Consider the following 18,842-nt stretch of genomic DNA (forward strand, 5'->3'; position numbering starts at 1 on the left):
AACAACAACAACAACAACAACAACAACAACAACCATCATCATCGGATTATGGTGATAGAAGACTTGCTAATAAGCACTGACCAAGATTAACTTTTTTTTTTACCTACGTCTTTTGTACCAGGCCTTTTTGGAGAAGAGAACCTGACACTTGGCCCACAGACAATTTGACTTTAGGATCCTTTATTTTATTTCAAATAAAGTCTCACTGATCTTTCCATGACGGCTTAACTGGGCAGATCAGAATGGTTTCATTTAATAATAAAAATGGATGCATGTTGTTTGGTTTATATTTAGTGGACCTTAGGTAGTGATTCCGAATAGATTTTAGAGAAGAAGGGACAGGGAATAATCTACCAACAAAGTTAAAATGGAGAATTTGACTAATATTATAATATAATACTATTTCACAATATTTTCAGTCTATTTATTATTTAAATGTTTCATTTTACAAAAGGTTATAAATATAATATTCATCTATATATAATGTATAATAAATGATTGACCTTTTTGGTGGTTTCGTTGGTTTTCTCTTTCTTTTTATTTTTAAATTCTGAAAAAAATCTTGTCTCAGTCTCAATCTTGTCTTGGTCTTATCATTCCTGTTTTTTTTTTTTTATTTGTAGTAGTATAAATATATAGAGAGTCTGGCATTTAAAATAATACCTATTTTAGAGTTCTATTGAATTAAATAAACTCTTATGATAGCTTTGGTGTTTCTGTTGAGTGCCCATGAGGTTTTTGCAAGTGCTGGTAAAGGAGAGTAGTTAATCCTGCATTCTCAGTGGATTAGCTTGATCACTCTGTTCATATTTTAACTGTGACTCGCTGAATCTCCTGATGTATGATGAGTGAATCAGACTCATGGCAGACCCCCGGGCCACTAATGTGAGACTTTTGATTCAGACTCAAAGTTTTATTAAGTCTGCTGCACTAACGTAGATACACAGTTAGCTGACTTGCTAACTAATCTGAGCTCTTCTTGTCTTCTTGTACAATGTTTTACCATGTTGTTCAGAATTATAAGCACGTTAGTGCTTTATTAAATCTAAAGCTGCTGCTGATCTGTTATGAGTGCACGCTAGCTAGCTAGTTAATTTTGCTAGCATGAGCTAAGCCAATAGGCAGTAAAACTTTGTGCCTCAGAGATGAAACAAAAAGATGTGCAATTAATGTACTAGCAGAACATACTGTGATCAGTCCGAGCTCTCAGACTTGCTGTTCCTGATCATGATTAACTCCCTAGTTCATTAATAATGAGTTACCATTGTTTCATTTTATATTGTTCCTGGTCAGTAGCTCCTAATCAAGAACAGTAACACCTTATTCATTATCTAACAGACAGTAATTTCATCATCATTTGGTAATATCTAGAACCAAGTGAATTTGAAAGCAGGACACATACGCAGTCAGATATTTCAGTGAGCCCTCTCTTCAACTGACCCTGCCCTCAAGAGGACTTAAAAGGAGAACTACGGTTCAGAGGAAACACTGGCACACATGCTCCTGCAGAAAAGAATGGTGTTTTCTTTTCTAAAGACGAGAGGTAAGCAGACTGGTTTACGGAATACTATAGTATTTTAGCAGTTGTCCCATTTGTAGGCTGATGTGCAAATTGGTTCACACTGCCAAATATGAAGATGTGCATTAGCCTTTTAAGGTTTCTAATCAAAACAAACACGTGAAGGGCACCAGTCAGTAAAGTGTGGTGTGATGCCCCCAGCCTTCTCTGAGCATACCTGTTTCTGTGAATAGAAATGAAGGATATAATCCATTATATTGTAGAGACTGCACACTGTGTAGTGTATTTCACTACTGTTAGAAGTGTTGTAATACACTACAGTCAGTAGTTCAATAGGAACCTTGTCAGACTAAGCTATTAAGCAATTAATGTTGAATTGATCAGTAATTTATGAGTCGTTATTCTAAGAAACCATAGTTACTAAGTAATTCTCCATGAGACTCAGGTGTTATAGTTAATAGTAAACTACCTAATCATTAGTTCACTATTACCTACTAAGTAGTTGACTAGTTGTCCTTGGTAGTTAAGAGTAGTTACTGAAGTGTTAATGCAGTACTACTCGTTCATTCCCGCTTGAGTTCCTGATTAGTTACTTATTAACTATGAAACAGTATTGTAAAGTGTTACCGATGCAGCTGTCTGACCTCACTTTTCTTTCAGGATCAGACCCTAGATCCAGCCATAACACACAGAAAAACGATTTTTGGGGTCGATATTCATTTACCATAAATTTGATGTTTGTAGTGTGAAACTTTAAAAGAATGCAACTCTTACTCACAACTTATATTAAATGAATATGACAACATTCTAAAACAAAGTGCAGAGTTATCTTTAAGACAATAAACAGAAACAATTAATAGCTTTCAGTGACATTTCATAGTCAATGACTTGTAAAAAAAAATAATAATAAAAAAATAAAACTATTGGAGCTCAAAAAAGGGGCTCAAATTTTAAATAAAAACTGTATACAAATATATTTACACAATTTACACAATATACAAATTGATGAAAGGGCATGCATCAAGAGTGGAGCCTGCCGTTTTATCAGTATACAGATGCAAGACAGAAATCCTAAATACAGACTAAAAAGCCCACACAAATCAAATACACAACTGTAAATGTATTACAGTGAAAATATTATAGTACTACTAATAGCACAGTAATATTACTACTCTGAGCAATCATGCAAAAAAATGGGTCACTACTTTGTGAAAAGCAACAATCAGGGAATCTGAATGTTAATGTGTTCATTTCATTTTGTTCAGCAAAAAACGTATTTCATGCCATAACAAGCAATAGTTAGACATTGAGTGTGTAAGACATATTCTGCACTGCATGATTAGATGGAATCTGCTCATTTAGTTTAAGCAGAACAGTTGCAATCTGCAACTGTCTGTACTTTAAAATAGCGAAAACAGAAATGAAAATGACCAGAAATTACGCATAACATTTATTTAACATAAAACGATACGTTATGATTTCAGAAATAATTTACTGCTTTCTGGAGGCTTGTCTAAAGCGCCCCTGTAGGTGCACACTCTCTGAATGCGTTCAAACAGGATAGTTCTACAACAGGATAGTGCATTTGCTCCCATACAGAGAAACCGCACTCTCACCAAACATGTGATGTTCCTGGCAGGGCTCAAGCTGCATGCATGTTTGTCAGGCTAGAGTGAGAGAATTTTTTTTTATTGTATGCACTGATTTTTGCCGTTGTTTAACTGTGACATGTTTCTACCTTTTCCTCACAAAACGAACAAAGCAGGCACTGTTTCATTCCCTCCGGCATCCCTCACAAAACCAAAAGGCACATTTGGTTGGATTTGTTCGACATGAGGCAAGACATGGAACAGACTACACAAGTGCTGGTTGGTTGTACTCAGGTCATCCACATTTCAAGCAATACAGTAACACTGTGGACAGGACATGGGTCAGACTACAGAAGTGTGTTTTGTTGATCACAATAGGTGCTTTTATCGGCGAGGAAGCAAGTTTATACATCAATTCCCGTAAGTCAAGATAACACAGGTCAAGATAACAGAGTTAACTCAAAACCCCACACAGTTAATTTAGACTTTTCTTTGCAGAGGCATGTAATACAAACTAAATTAATGCACGGTAAACCATCGCAATCAGTTGTTTGTTTAAACAATAAAAACTATTAAAATTGTGTGTCAGGGGATAATTTATGGGTAATCAATGAGGGAACAATACTGATAGCTCAGGGGTGCTCCGGTCCTGGTGTCCAGCAAAGTTTGAACATTTCCCTACACTAACACACCCACTAAACCTGGCAATTAAGAGATAAGCGTAATCAGGTGTATTTGAGTAGATAAATCACCAAACTGTGCTAGCCACCAGCCCTAAAAGACCGGAGTTGTGCACCCCTGTGTTACCTTATATGCAGTTCTAATCACAGCCTTACCATTTCTCCCATAATGGTTTGCAGTTTTACTGGTTGTACATCAGCCACACGAGCAGCTGTCTTCATTCAACACAATAGGACCCGTTATAAGAGATATATAACCACATCAAAGGGTTATCAATTCCCGTAATTGGAAAAATGACGTTTTTAAAAACTTGCCAGTAAATATCGTTACTGCACATAAATTCTCTACTAATACCCATAATTTCAGAAGAAACACTGGATGAGCTAGGTCAGCTGTCCTGGTAAAAGAGTTTACCATACACCTCCAATAGTACAAAGCAATATAATGCACTCACCACCTCTGTGGAAGTCTCTGCATGTTCCGAGGTGACGTGCTCCTGTAGAGACGTTTCTGTGTAACCCATTTTGCCACAGTAGGGACAAGTGAATGACTGGGGCTGCTCTACTGAAAATGCTTCTCCACCATAATACAGGTCTGTGGAAACAGAGAAGAGACGTACTTCAAAATCTCCACAAAATACATCCTTCTCACGTAAGTTTAGAAACTGTACACCTACTGACTGCCCTGAAGAAGCTTACCAAAGTCTACCCTGGTTAGTATGCACTGCATGGGGTGCTCCGTGGTGTGTCTAGTTGTGGTGGCTCCACTCTCATAGCATGACGCGCACAGGTCGTAGTCGTAGCAAATTAAACACTTGTATCGGCGCCCTCTGAAGTTCCCTTTTAAACACGCGTCACAGCTCACACCTGCAAGTCAAGATAACACAGAGTTAACTAAAAAAAAAAAATTCAGTTAATTTAGACTTTTCTTTGCAGAGGCATGTAATACAAACTGTAAATTAATGCACAGGTAAAACACTGCAATCAGTTGTTTGTTTAAATAATAAAAACTACTAAAATTGTGTGCCAGGGGATAATTTATGGGTAATCAATGAGGTAACAATATTGATAGCTCAGGGGTGTACAACTCCGGTCCTGGTGTCCAGCAAAGTTTGGACGTTTCCCTACACTAACACACCCACTAAACCTGGCAATTAAGAGATAAGAGTAATCAGGTATATTTGAGTAGATAAATCACCAAACTGTGCTAGCCACCAGCCCTAAAAGACCGTAGTTGAGCATCCCTGTGTTAGCTTATATGCAGTTCTAAATCACAGCCTTACCATTTCTCCCATAATGGTTTGCAGTTTTACTGGTTGTACATCAGCCACAAGAGCAGCTGTCTTCATTCAACACAACAGGACCCGTTATAAGAGATATATAACTGCATCAAAGGGTTATGAACCCCCACACTCTACCAGAATTTATGCTTAATAGAGAGGAGATGCTATGCAATTTTAACGTAGTAAGATGTCAAATTCAACAAGATCTGGGTGTAAACCTGGTCAGGACTAAACCCAGGTAAGGATTATCCACTTAAAAACGCAGATGTCAATGCACCCAAGACATCTTGAAAATAGATTTAAATCACAGGAAGTGGGCTGAAATGCATTTTAACCATGTGTTATACAAGTGCAAATGCATTCCCTCTCTCCAATCAAACCAACTGACACCCCCCCCCACAACAAAAACTTTTATATTAACCAAACTGGTTCTTCATTTAAGTTGTTGTTTATTTACCATCTCACTACAGTGCCCATGGCTGCAAAAACTAGGAGGCATATCAGTCTAAACAGCAGTCTTTAACGGGTGGGGGAATTTGGGGCCTTCCTCTAGTTTAAAAAAGTAAAATGTTAAGCAAAAGATTTCTGAGGCCAGCGTTAGCAAAGTACAACTTAGTTTTTGTGAGTGAATCTGACTTAATAAAATTCGGATAGAGAAGTCACTTAAAATGAACAGGTGTTAATAAAGTCAGATGTCCTAATACTAATTTCAATACCTAATGTGAAGATACCAACTGATGCAGAGTACAGACAACATCGATTATAAAAATTTTTCGACTTAGAATTTCAGTGCCGACGGGTCATTAATTTGTAACTGCAACGCACTACAGGAAGTGCTGGGGGCGGAATCGCTTTGATTGGCACGACTGCATTCGGTACTAATGAACATTGTATGATGGCACGGGGGAGAGTGTGAAGAAGGCGAGGCAAAAAAGCAAGACCGAAACTTTCCAAAGTCTGGGAGCATTTTAGCATAAATAAACCATTGAAACAAGTCGAATTCTGACAATAAAGCAGAGTTGTCATTTCACGGCAGCACATATGGTGACGCACGGGCGTCTGAAACGCAAGCATTCTTCACACATACTGCGTCTGCGTGACGTGAGTGACACAGAAAGTCTTGTTTTTCACTTTGCACTCATGTTAAATGGTCACCGCTTTTACACAGGCTGCGTGTGCAAAGTGACAGAGTCCCAGATGCTGCACTGAAGAGGCGCGGTGTTCAGAGAACAGACCGGGCACCGATTTCTTCCGCGCGCCACACGCATCACGCAGCTAAATACACTAAATAAGCCATGAAAATCAATGTTAATCAAACAGAAAACCGTATACAAACTAAAAATTTTAATTTGACAAAAAAATTATAAAATTATAAATAAGTAAAAATTCCATGCTGCAAACAGGTTTCCCGGTTGGTCCACCAGGCTTGAAACGTTTCCCTTATCACAAATCAGAATGCTGTCCAGGACAAATATACAGTGTACTTTTATAAATTAAATCTTTATTGAGTAGAGTCACTGATGTGGCCGTTTATCCATCTGGAAGAAGGGAATGTCTGTATATCTTTCTCGCAGCAGAAACGCTGTGCGAACGAGATGCCAGTGCGTTCAAGCAGTAGCGCTTACGCTGTCGCATCACTCAGGCCACGCAGAGGTAGCATGTGTGAATCAGGCCTAATGCTACTCTGAAAGGGTAAGGCCGTTTTCTACCACTTCGTTCTTCAGCCACTATTTTTAGTATGGTAATGTTTGTTAGTTTACCCGTTGGAAAACAAGGTCTCATGGATTGTGCTTGCTAAGAGAATGCTATTTCAGTTATGTTAACTAACGCGATTTAAAGCTTTTGTAAACAATTGCTAATAGTTATTTTGGACTGGAAGAAGATCTTATTTTTTTCATTTGAAGCCTTATTTGAACCTTTGGACTTCCAGACCCAGCAAGATTTTATATAAGATAGACCATTTCTTTTTTTTTTTACTTTTGCGTACGTGAATGTCACTTTAAGCAAACTTATTATACAGTTTATTGAGGACTTGCAGAGCTACATTTTTGCACATTAACTTCATTTGAAAGCCTTCTTGCACTTTAATTTGTATTAAATTTGTTTATTTCACTTTTATTATGATTACATGTATAAATGTTACAAATACATTTAATTAAGCTATCAAGCAGGTGAGGTAAAACGAACAGGAGTCACGCCCACAGGAAGCAGAGATGGAGGGCATGACTGAAATAATCGTTGACTAAAAAAATAATCATTAGTTGCAGCCTAAGTGCAGTGCTTTCTTGAGCCCATGTGTCAAACACAAGGCCCGCAGGCGAAGCCAGGCCCATGGCACAATCCTATTCGACTTCCGAAAATATTTTAATTTTCTATTACTATTAGCCCATTTCTCCATGAGCTCCATGCACTGCTACATAACATACATCTATGGGACAGCACTATAAATAGAAGAGACTCCAGGTGTCTAGTTCAAGCTGTTGTAGATTCAGCATATTTTGAACAAACAATGGCTAGTTCGAGTCAAGAAATAAAAACACAGCTGGCCCACAGATTTGTTGAGATTTTTAAATAGGGCCCATTTAGTTGAGTTTGACACCCCTGTTCTAGAGGAACATATGGTGTGTTTCCCATTTGCAAAGAAACACTTGTTTCATCTCATCTCAATTATTACCTGTATGTAGAGCAATCAGATCCACTGATAAACACAAAGAGAGAATTTTGAACAGCTCTGTCCAGCTGCACAACAAAACAAGCAACGGGAAGTTAAATGATCAATTTAGAATTTTAGTCATGTTCTGGAGCTGCTGGCCATCAGGGGCAGTTCTTACTAAGTGGATGGTTCTCTAGCTGTGCCAGCTGCAGACCAAGAAAGTATGCCAAACAGTCACACAGTTAAACCTAGATATGCTCGAGATATGCTCGCTTTTCGGACCAAGTAACTCAGTTCAGCCCGGTCCTCTACGGGCTGTCTCTCCACTGATTTTCTGGAACTTCAGGAGTAAGCCACTGCCACCTGAGCCGCTCCTTCAGCATTTGCTAACTTTAGCTAAGCTACGGCGCCATCAGCCACATCAGCAAGCCTACCCTCAGAGCCCTCACCTATGGTGGAATTCCTTTCTACTAAGACTCAGTTAGAAACATAAGACCTCCCACAGAGCTTTCCACTATACTCCGAGCCTCGGCTCCTGTTGCGGCTCTCCAGTCCTCCTCAAACAGTGCTAGCTTCACTAACTAAGCTATGATGGTATCAGCAATGGAGTACTTTTGGTAGCCAAGCTCACCCAGCTCCAAGACCACGCACTGGGTCTTCAGATGATATTTTAGCTGAAGCTGTCAGTTATGGAACAGAGTTTACAAACTACAACTTCTGTTTTCTTCTCTTACACAAGCTATGCCTCAAACGTCCTCTCCTAGATAAAACATATTCCTCCAAGTCAGTTGCATGTAATGCTCCAACAAACATTTGTGAGCCACAGGACGGCCATTACTTATGTCCGTCTTGCCTCGGATTGGACGTCTCCGCAACGAGCTTGTCTATCCTTGCGAAAGCGGTGCCATTATATCGCTGGCTCAGTGGCAGGAAATACTAGCAGGGCCGGAAACTGAAAATGACAGTGTCAGAAATGCTGCAAAAGAAAGAAGTCCACCTGCATGCTGGCTGAAAACGTGGACTCACACGCTTGAACATAGCTCAAATTAAGTCATTAAGGGCCTTAAGCGGTGAAATGGCGAGCCAGGAGAGCACCGTAGCCCCGCTGCAGCCCACAGAGCACTCTCTGCCTGCTACAGGGGAAGAGTTTGACATTTTCTCCATGATGGCATCAAACACAGATTTCCCGCCTTATTGTCTCAAAGTTGTTTCCCCCGATGAAGTGCTGCACCCCAACCCATACTGCCCTAGCAATAAGTGCAGATGCGCCGACAAGCTCACTGTGAGAGCCAATGATCTCACGATGCAGTTAGGAACGCTGTCTAATTTGTTGTCCCTTATGCTTCTTGTCCTGCAGAGCATGTTCCAAAATCTCCATTTGACTTATGAAGGGCCACACTTTAGACTCTGCCACTTGTGCCTGGCCATGTGTTTGGCCTGGCTGTTAAAGAGGCTCTAGACTGATAGTCGTCCTTCTCTGAGTCATGCAAAGTAGAGAATACAAAAAAGACACATCTCACATCTACCTGACCGCTGGAGGACAGACTTCTGCTCTGGCTCTTCCCTGACTCCTAAACTCTGCTGTCTGAAGCCAGCGGCACAACCCCAGTGGCACACAATCTGTTATGCGTACCGTGGCGAGACAGCCAAAGGCACCTGCTGTTGATGGGCCCTGGCTTGTAACGGAACTAATGTCAACCCACCTGGCGTTTTGGAAGGATGCTGCATCAGACAAATGGGACATTTGCACTGTCTTAGGGGAAAGGCTACAGAGTTTCATCGCCAGCCCCGACTCAGTTCTCGGCCAAGGGTTACTGTTGTTTGTGACCTGGCTCCTGTTTGTACGTTTTCCTAGGAAAAAAATGGTTCCCTCCTGTCCAGAAGCACTATAGAAGTTGTTTCCCTTCACATTCAATCAAAAGGGATTCTACTCAATTTACTTTGTTGTTCCAAAGAAGGATGGCAGCCTTTGTCCAATTCTGGACCTACACCAACTGAACAAATACTTAAAAGCTATTCCTTTCTGCATGTTGCACACAGCAGCAGTTCACTGAAGTATCAAAGAGATGAATGGCTCACGTCTGTAGACTTTATAAGACATGTACTTCCACATGCCTGTTGTGCTGGAACACAGGCGGTTCCTCCGCTTTGCTTTCCAAAATACGATATTCTGATTCACAGTTCTGCCTTTCGGTCTTTCTTTAGCCCACACAGTCTTCAAGAGATGCAACCGGGCCGCCCTGTCTCCCTTGAGGGCTCAGGATGTAAAATTCTGGAACACTGGCTGGTATGTGCCCCCTCCAAGGAATGAGCAGTTGGGGACACACAGACTGCTGGAGCACACTCAAGATTTGGGCCTCACTGTAAACTAGGAGAAAAACAGTCTCCTGCCATTGAAGTCGACCAAGTTCATAGGCAGTTTCTTTACTCACAGTCTATGACAGAATTGTTGGAAGCAAACTCAAGTGACTGTCATCCATTTGTCAAGCTGAGCTCAGAAGTGCCATATCTGACACTACTGCAGCTTCAGGGCTTACTCACAGCTGCTGCACGGTAGTTGCGCTGGGGATGCTTCATGTGTGTCCTTTCTAGATGTGGCTGAAAAGCGGGCTGGATCCAGTGTGTCACAGATGAGTGGAAGTGTATATCCCCTGTGCCTGTCAGCGCTCAGACCATAGCACTTAGGTGTGTTCCTATCTACTGGCGTAGCCATGGGACAAATTCCTTCAGCCAGATGGTCCAGACAAAATGCCCGGCACCACATCAACTTTCTTGAGCTGCAGGCAGTCTGACTAGCCAACCTGTCCAGTTTATCACATGAACCACTACAGTGGTACCAGGTCATGCACGCTGCTGAACCTCGCATGGCAACTGTGGACATGGGCTCAGCCCAGGTTCCTCTCCTTGAGAGTGGTTGACTTGGCATTGGACCAACAAGGTGGCAAATGCCTTCCCAGCCAACATGTCTACATGGGCCCCACATTGGTAAGCAATGGGCTACCAATTGGGGCCCACAAAGATTTGTACATCAGCTCCATGTGGGCCCCATGTGTGGCAGCCCATGTCGGTTACTGATGCGGTCAAAGCTGGGCTGCAAGTGGGCAACAGCAGTGAAACTGGACTAAATATCACTTTTTTACCTCAACAATTCTAATGATTAATCCTGAGCAGTGAAGGCTAACCTTCGAGCTTCTATAAGCTGGAGGCGCCTAGAATGTTCTAAGCTTGTGCCGTTTTAAATCTGATTCTGGATCAGTCATTTTGACAATCTAACATTTTGAACCAGTTCCAACCAGTTATAGAAACTTATCTTTAATCATTACTTAAAAATGAAGCAAAACGAGGGAAAACACTTTTATAGACTGTCTTGTACTCATGTTTAAGTGGTCCAGGGCAGAAAATTTTTTTACCACTTTATATTTTGGTCATTGACATGATGTGCATTTTTTGCACTGTTTTCCCCACAAAAATATTAATCTTAATAATATTTAATTAATATTTAATAAATAAATGACGCATCAAAATATTCAACAACACCTTATGTGAATCTATATAAAATTCATTTTAGTTTCTTTTTGCCTCAAAAAGTCTAAAAATATCAGGTGGTGCAACTATCCAACCCTATATGTTGATTAAATTAATGATCAAAAATAGTGATTTAGTAATATAAAATTCAAAATAAAATAGATTGGCATGATTTCATGTTTGAAATCTTTAAAATAAAAACCATTTTGCAAAATAAGGCAACTTTAGTCCTCAATTAATTGAAAAACATTTGTTCATAGGTTCTTACTTCCTCAAATGTCAGGCGGCAAAACAAAGAACTATCTTGACATGCTTCTACGAAAAAGAGGCCAGGGTACTGCATCATCATAAGTGACCTTCATGGTGCAATGTTAAGGTCAGCAGCCCTTCCACAAATTTTGGGAAAAAGTTACATTTTTGAGACATGGTTAGAACGGGTGAATTTACCACCACAGGTGGTGTAACCTTAGGAAAATCATGAAAATTTGTGATTATTATAATAACGTTATTTATTTGAAAAGTATAAACTCAAAAACATGGGTGGCAAAGGTTTCTATGGGCGTCTAAGTAGATGCCTGCTTTTTTTTTAAGTATTTAATATTCCATATTTATATATCTAGGAAAATGAATAAAAGATTACAAAGCAACTTCCAAGACTTATACGTGAATGGGCAAGTTGACTGAGGCCCACAAATGTAAGCGAACTTTTTTGGTATCTGAGGATTTAAAGTTACTCACAACTATACCGAAACTCCTTTTTGAGAAGTGAGTAACATCTCACAGCAAATCAGAGTTTATTTATGTCCCTATGGTTTAATAATCTCCAATACTCCAACTGTAATTCAGAAAAGTAAGTCCCAGATATATTAACCATTTCTTTATTTAGGCACAAGGCTGAAGTCTGCTTCCTATTTGCTAGTCTCTTGTTCAATTTTTTCTGTCCTACCTTAAATGGTTACATTCTGGTGCTGAGGATCCTGCCGTTAAGTGCTGCACCATTTAAGTGGAGTGAGAAAATTCAAATTTCTAATTCTGGCAAATAGGAAGCTGTCTTCAGCTCTGCCATTTAGGCCGAATCAGTTAAACGCTACAGTTTATCCGCTCATCAGCATTAGTCATTTCACTTTACTGATTATTAGTTGGTCATAAGCTGTTTTTTTTATTGTTATGTTTTACTTTTCTTAGCCCCCTTTACTTTTAATAGATAAACACAGCATTAAGTAGCTTTGTGGGTAACCTAATTTACCAATGAACAGTGTTATAAGCTGCAGTAAGCGATGTTGCCAGAGAATTTTTAAAAGTAGTTAACTAAGGAGAAAAGACAGGCCTGCAGTTTTTTTTCACTCTCTAGAACAATCACACTGTTTATAAATAAATCTAAAAATCAAGTTTGTCAACAGCTTTTAGCCTACACCACTTAACTACTGTAACAAACACAGGCTAATTTTTTAAATGATCATTTAAGTAACGTACTTCACAAGACCAATATCAACTTGCCATGAATGCTGATAACGTCTTTCGTGAAGTACTCTGCTTAACTGCTTGGGTCAGCTGATTGTCATTTGTTACATTACAAATGTGTGTGTGTGTTGCCAACAAGGAAGCTGCAGCGCATCCTATGATCCTATGAAAAATTACACAACGACATCACCCATAACATCATGGGAAGATCCGTCTTCCACCTCTCCATTTCTTTTTTAATTGTCACTTACTGGTCATTATGAACACAGATATCTATTTATCTGCAACTAGCTCATCTTGGCTGATAATATCAGCACACCAATTTCTCAGACTCTACTGTGAACCTCTGGATCAGGCGGCTCTTAAGTGGGTCTCTTTAAAAGACAGCCCTTTTGCTTGCTGTTTCTATGGCTAAACGTGTCTGCAAGCTACAGGCACTTTCCATTGGCCCCATGTGTCTCCAGTGAGTTCTGGATGATGCATATGTTTTGTTGAGACCTAATCTGGCTTTCTTACCCAAAGTTCTCAACCTTGGGTTCATTAATCAGTCCATCAGCCTATTGGCTTACACAGACCAGTCTGATCCCAGACAGAACCAGCTGTGCCCAGTTTAGGCTCTGAGGACCTACGTCACTGCTACAGCTTGGCTTTGAAGAATAGGTCAGTTGGTCATACACGTCTCCGAGTCGAAACAGGGTTTGCCACTCTGTAAACGGTGGGTCTCCCACTGGCCAGTGGACGTGTTAAAACTGGCATATGAGGCTGCCAGACATTCCCAGCCCGCACCAGCTACTGGACATTCTGCTAAGGGAATAGCAGCTTCTTGGACTGCCCTGAAAGGTGTCCCTATAGTGGACATCTCATCATCCATGTGCACATTCTGCCGCTTTTGTCAGTGTTGCTGCAATAACTGGCCTAGTACTGGCAGTTTGGTCTGTGGGTACAGGCTTCAGTTGAGGCATTCCTTGTGACATTGTGTGTATAAATCACCCACTTGGTAAGAATCACCCCTGGTGGTCAAGAGCTACAAACCATAATGCTAGATACCGATGCAGCTGTGGAGAGTAGCTGATGACTGCAAAGATCCCTGCCAGGATAAATGCCAAGTTTCCTGGTAACTCAGAAACTGGGAGAAAAGACCATGCTCCGGATGACTGCAGTGTGACTCAAGCATATACAGGCTCGACTACGTCACATGCTGGTGTGTCATGAGGTGACTAGTTGACATTTTTTTTAAGTCTGCAGCTGGCACAGCTAGAGAACTATTCACTTTTAAAAAACGACCCTGGCGGTCAACCACTACTCACATAACCACAGTTAATTTTATGGGGACCAAGTCAGCTTTGGCCTATTTTATAAACACTGCCGACTGTTACAGCAGTCACAAAAGCATAATGAAAGTATGACAGAGACACTTGAAGCCATTCAATATTTTTCATGCACATATCTGCCAATGCTGATACATTTACATTTGTAAAATGTAGAAACTGGAACTAGACCTGCCAAGAATTGCATTATAGAGAAATATATTCACATTAAGTTACGTATGGCAATATATTCCGTACTTACTCAAATGCAAATGTGAAAATACATTTCCAATGTGAGTGTGCATTATTAAAGACATAACTCACATTTAAATGCAAAATGTGTATTTGCCTTTGCATTTTTTATTGTGTTATAGCTTGAAAAAAAGTTGTGTTTCTTACATTTCAGTTTCATTGTCTTAATGGTCTGATTCTGACATATTAAACAAGAAATACCAGTCCTCGATTTGCAATTGTATTTCTCATAGTCAGGCTTCAGCTCTACCAAAATAAAAATGCATTTGCAACCCTGTAAGCAATTGCATTTTCACTGTCACCGAGGCAATCCTATCAATCAAATGCTGGGCTGGACCTCGGGAGGGACTTTTTACTCTGGAGTGCGTTTTTAGAGGAAGTGACAAGTCTAAACTTTGGCAGCTCTGGTGCAGAGCTAGATGCTTGTTTAATATAATACAGAGCTAGCAATATCAACCACCTAATGGCATTTTAACACTCGCTAATCAGGCTAATAATTCTGGATAATTCTGTCCAAAGTGATTTTCGTGTAGAAGCGATTCACATTTTAGAGCTCTCCCTTTTTTTTGTCAGCGGTTGTTAACAAGCTGTTTTGTGTGGAAGTCATTTTTGACCAGCTAGTAAGAGTTTGTGGCTGCAGAAGCACCAATGTTAGTGACACTGTGACCAAAGGAACATAGAACTGTCAGAGAAACACTGCCCAGCACATTTTAGTGCTTTCACTGTTTTAACTCTCTCACTATAAATAGGGAGGGACTGTTAACAAGCTGGGTGGCCCGGTTTTCCAAAATCATGTTAAGCTCCTCCAGGAGCAGGTTTGGGGAAAAACTGTGCTAACCTACAGTGGTCCTACACCTCCTTAATAAGAAAATCCATTATTGTCCATCCAGCAAGCCTCGGTCAGGCAGCACTTTAGGCGGCAGAACGTAACTGCTGCACCATTTAAAGTGCAACAGGAAAATTCAAGTAAGAAGCCGCCTTGAGCTTCGTCTTTGGTAGGACAATTCAACAAAGTAGCACAATTCATAAGAACACTGGTCCATACGTCAACAACACCGGTGTTTGTGTAGCCATGAGCTCTCCTAGTCAGTCAAGAATCACTTCAAATTAAAATCACTTTGAACAGAATTATCCCATGAACTATCCTTAAACTGTGTCTAACAATGCATACTCACACTGGAAATGCAATTGTAAACAACTGAATTAGCATTTTCAAATTTGCATTTGAAAGTCCAGAATATGCTGTCATAGTAGCAGTAAAATTAATGAAATGCAGATTTCTCTTTTTTTTATTTTTATTTTTTACACAGTAGCTTAGCACCTGAACGTTCTGCTCTTTAGGAGTAGAATAACTAAGCCATCAAATATCCGTTTGACATAGCAGTAAAATCTAAACATCCGTCCGATTACTTGAGACGCAGAGGACCAATCAGAGTGGGTGATTTTGTTTACAGCTGTGGGCTAACATGGCAGAGAGGTAGATATTTAAATGCATTATTCCTGTAATCTACATTGAGCCACTGTAGATAAGCTTATTTAAATACACAAAATAAGACCGACAGCTTGGTGTGACACTCACGGTTTCTTGTCGTACGGGTCTGCACATTACTGACATTACCAAAGTGTGGACTGTGAGGAGGCTTAGGGCTTTAGTAGAATGTTCAGTCCGACATGTCCGTTACCCTGGGTGTGTTCTGCTGAATATTACGTCTCTGCATATTCTTTCTACAAGATTTATATCTATAAGAGGCGAATTAGTGAATTATTATTTTTTTCATTTTTTCCTCCTTTAACTCTTACCTCATATTGTGGAAACTTACTACTGCTCAAGGCTCATTTGCCACAAGACCATACTGGAAAATTTACCTATACAGTAAGGATGCACAATAAAAAAAAAAACACATATATATGGACAGATGTTTACCTTTGACTGATATTTCAAACTGATATTTGATGACATGTTCATTGTGTTTCGGAAGAGTAGAATGCTTAGGTGATGCTTAGGTGAGGGCCACTATATGCTAAAATGTCAGTATTTCATTAACTTTACTGTACTTATAACCCTCTAAAAATAAATGTTATTTTTTCAATGAAATGCTAATCTAGGTGGATCTAATCTCAATTTCTACATTTTGTAAACATTTACGTATCGTATTGGCCCAGAAAACCCTAGTAGCGATGCATCCCTAGCATTAGCAGTAGAGAGAAGAGCATTTTTAATCAGTATTTTCAGAAATGCAACAGTGGAGTGATCGTTGATCGGTAAAATCATGATACTATAACAAGCCTGATACTGATCTCAAATGTAAAAATTGTATCAAACTTGATTTTTTTTTGTTATTAGTGTTTAGTGCACACACACACACACACACACACACACACCATTTAAGCACGATGGCTGTCCTTCATATCGTGTGAAAATTTCTTTTTTGTTTTTTTTGTTTTTTTTAAGCATTACACAACTTTTCCAGTCTTTTGTTGGCCCATCCCGACTTTTTTTGGAATGTGTTGCTGCCATCAAATTCAAAATGGAAATATATTTTTCAAAAAACATGAAAATTTCTCGGTTTCAACATTTGATATATTGTCTTTGTACTATTTTCAAATAAAAATAAGGTTTAAGTGATTTGTATATCACTGCATACTGTTTGTATTTCTTTGTATTTTACATTTTGCACAGCGTCCCAACTTTGTGTATGTACATATGTACACATACATACATAATATATGCATACATTATACATATATTACGCATATATATATATATATATATATATACACACACACACACACACACACACACACACGTAACGTTAGTATTGTTATTTGGTATTGGCATACATTCAAGGATCGGGTATTGATGTCGCAACAAGTGGTATCAGTGCATCTGTAATTGTTACTTCGTACTCTAAACTTGCCCTATTTTCGAGTTGCACACTGGGCAAAACATAACCAAGGCGCTGAAATAGACTGTTTTGGATTGGGAGCTTGAAAGAGCTAATCACAACTGTTGTTACGGACAGAGCATGCTATGTGGAGGTAGGGCTGCAACAAACAACTAATTTGATAGCCGAATAATCTATCGATTACTGAAACAAATAATTGATTATTCGGATTATGAATCACTACACTACCAAATAACTTTTAAGTAGCTATTAGCTTTTAAATTTAGCTTGAGGCTGTTCTATGCATTTACCAACTAACAATGAAGACAATAAAGATGAATAACATTTAAGAATTCACTGTTTAAATGAACTTTCCTGCTAATACAAAAGATAAAAAAATAACTCCAATATATTTTTACTGTCAAAATTTATAAAATTTATAAGGATGTGCAATGTAGCAGCAATAAAATATACCAAAACTAAATCAGTTTTCCTTTAATCAAGCAAAAAAAAAAATGTAATTTAAATGTTAAATTTAAACTGCAGTCTGTGCTGCTGTCTGTCTACACTCTGTTACAGCTAAATTCTACAATCACAGGTCTTTATTGAAACAGAGGAAAGTCAGCATCTCTCCGTGCTCCTGTGAGAGGCTCGCTCTCCTCTGAAAGCAGATATTCCCTGCTGCAGAGAAGATGCGCTCTGATGGAGAATGTTTGTGGCAAACTTCTCTATGAACAATTAAATGAACGATTTTGTGTAAACATTTCATTTCATCGGTAACCCTTCGTCGAGTTGCACAGAGAACTACCTCCTGAAACTGTTTGCGAGTGGTCGCTAACATTCGTGGAAACGCTCTCGTGTTCGCCAAATTTGAACGCACCGGTGGCCTCGATGTTAAGAAGACGATGCAATGTTTAAAACTATAAACGTTATCTGAGAAGTGAACAGGGTCGCTGTGAATAACAGTTACTTGCTTCTCTGTTCCAACTCGATTAACGATTCAAGAAAACATGCACGGAGGATGGAATTTTGCATTAACATTAGCGTTATCTAACTAGCTCGCTAGCACAACTATTGAAGCTTCCCAAACCACACACTTCCGTACTTCACTTACTACACTAATGAGTGCACTTCTAATGATATACGCGCTATTTTTCCACACTAGAGTGCTAGTATGCGGTTTGGGACGGGCCGTATCTTACCAAGATGAATCATCTTCATCCAGTGAGCTGACGAGTTTCCTCTTGGTACGTTCCAGCATGGAGTATGTGCTCTCATGCCAGCCAAGGTCAGCTTTACAAAAAGCACAACTGACAACCACACTTTTGAGGATTATGTTCTTGAGGCAGCCATCGCGCTGTTGTTAACTCTCCAGCATTCCTACTGAGCATGAGAAAGACGTGTAATGACGTCACCAACTAATGGACTACTAAATTAGTTGCCAACTAATTTGGTCGCCAATTTTAGTCAACCAAGTCGAATAACTGTTGCACCCCTACATGGAAGTAGCAGTGAAACAGGCTGGGCTACCACCACACAAAGTGTTGTGTGTGGTGGTAGCATGTTTTAAATCTTCCCAACCACTTTTAAGCACTTTAAATCTTGCTGCCCAAGCAGTCTTAGGTGTAAAACACGTCAGTCGTTTGCTGGGTCGAGTGACAAGGATAATGTTAGCCGGCTTCTTCCAC

General features: G+C 39.6%; 1 protein-coding gene across 1 annotated transcript in view; it reads right to left on the reverse strand.

The window, feature by feature from the left end:
- The window catches only part of kcmf1 (potassium channel modulatory factor 1), a 41,672-nt gene that overhangs the window by 16,456 nt on the left and 6,374 nt on the right, over window positions 1–18,842 (reverse strand). Inside the window, exons 2-3 of the mRNA XM_036580265.1 lie at window positions 4,488–4,655; window positions 4,244–4,383 (exon numbers count right to left, since the gene is read on the reverse strand). Coding sequence (XP_036436158.1) covers window positions 4,244–4,383; window positions 4,488–4,655 — 308 coding nt within the window. The remainder of the gene's footprint in view (window positions 1–4,243; window positions 4,384–4,487; window positions 4,656–18,842) is intronic.

The sequence above is a fragment of the Colossoma macropomum genome, unplaced genomic scaffold (assembly GCF_904425465.1).
Source record: "Colossoma macropomum unplaced genomic scaffold, Colossoma_macropomum, whole genome shotgun sequence".
In the NCBI taxonomy this organism is placed as follows: domain Eukaryota; kingdom Metazoa; phylum Chordata; class Actinopteri; order Characiformes; family Serrasalmidae; genus Colossoma; species Colossoma macropomum.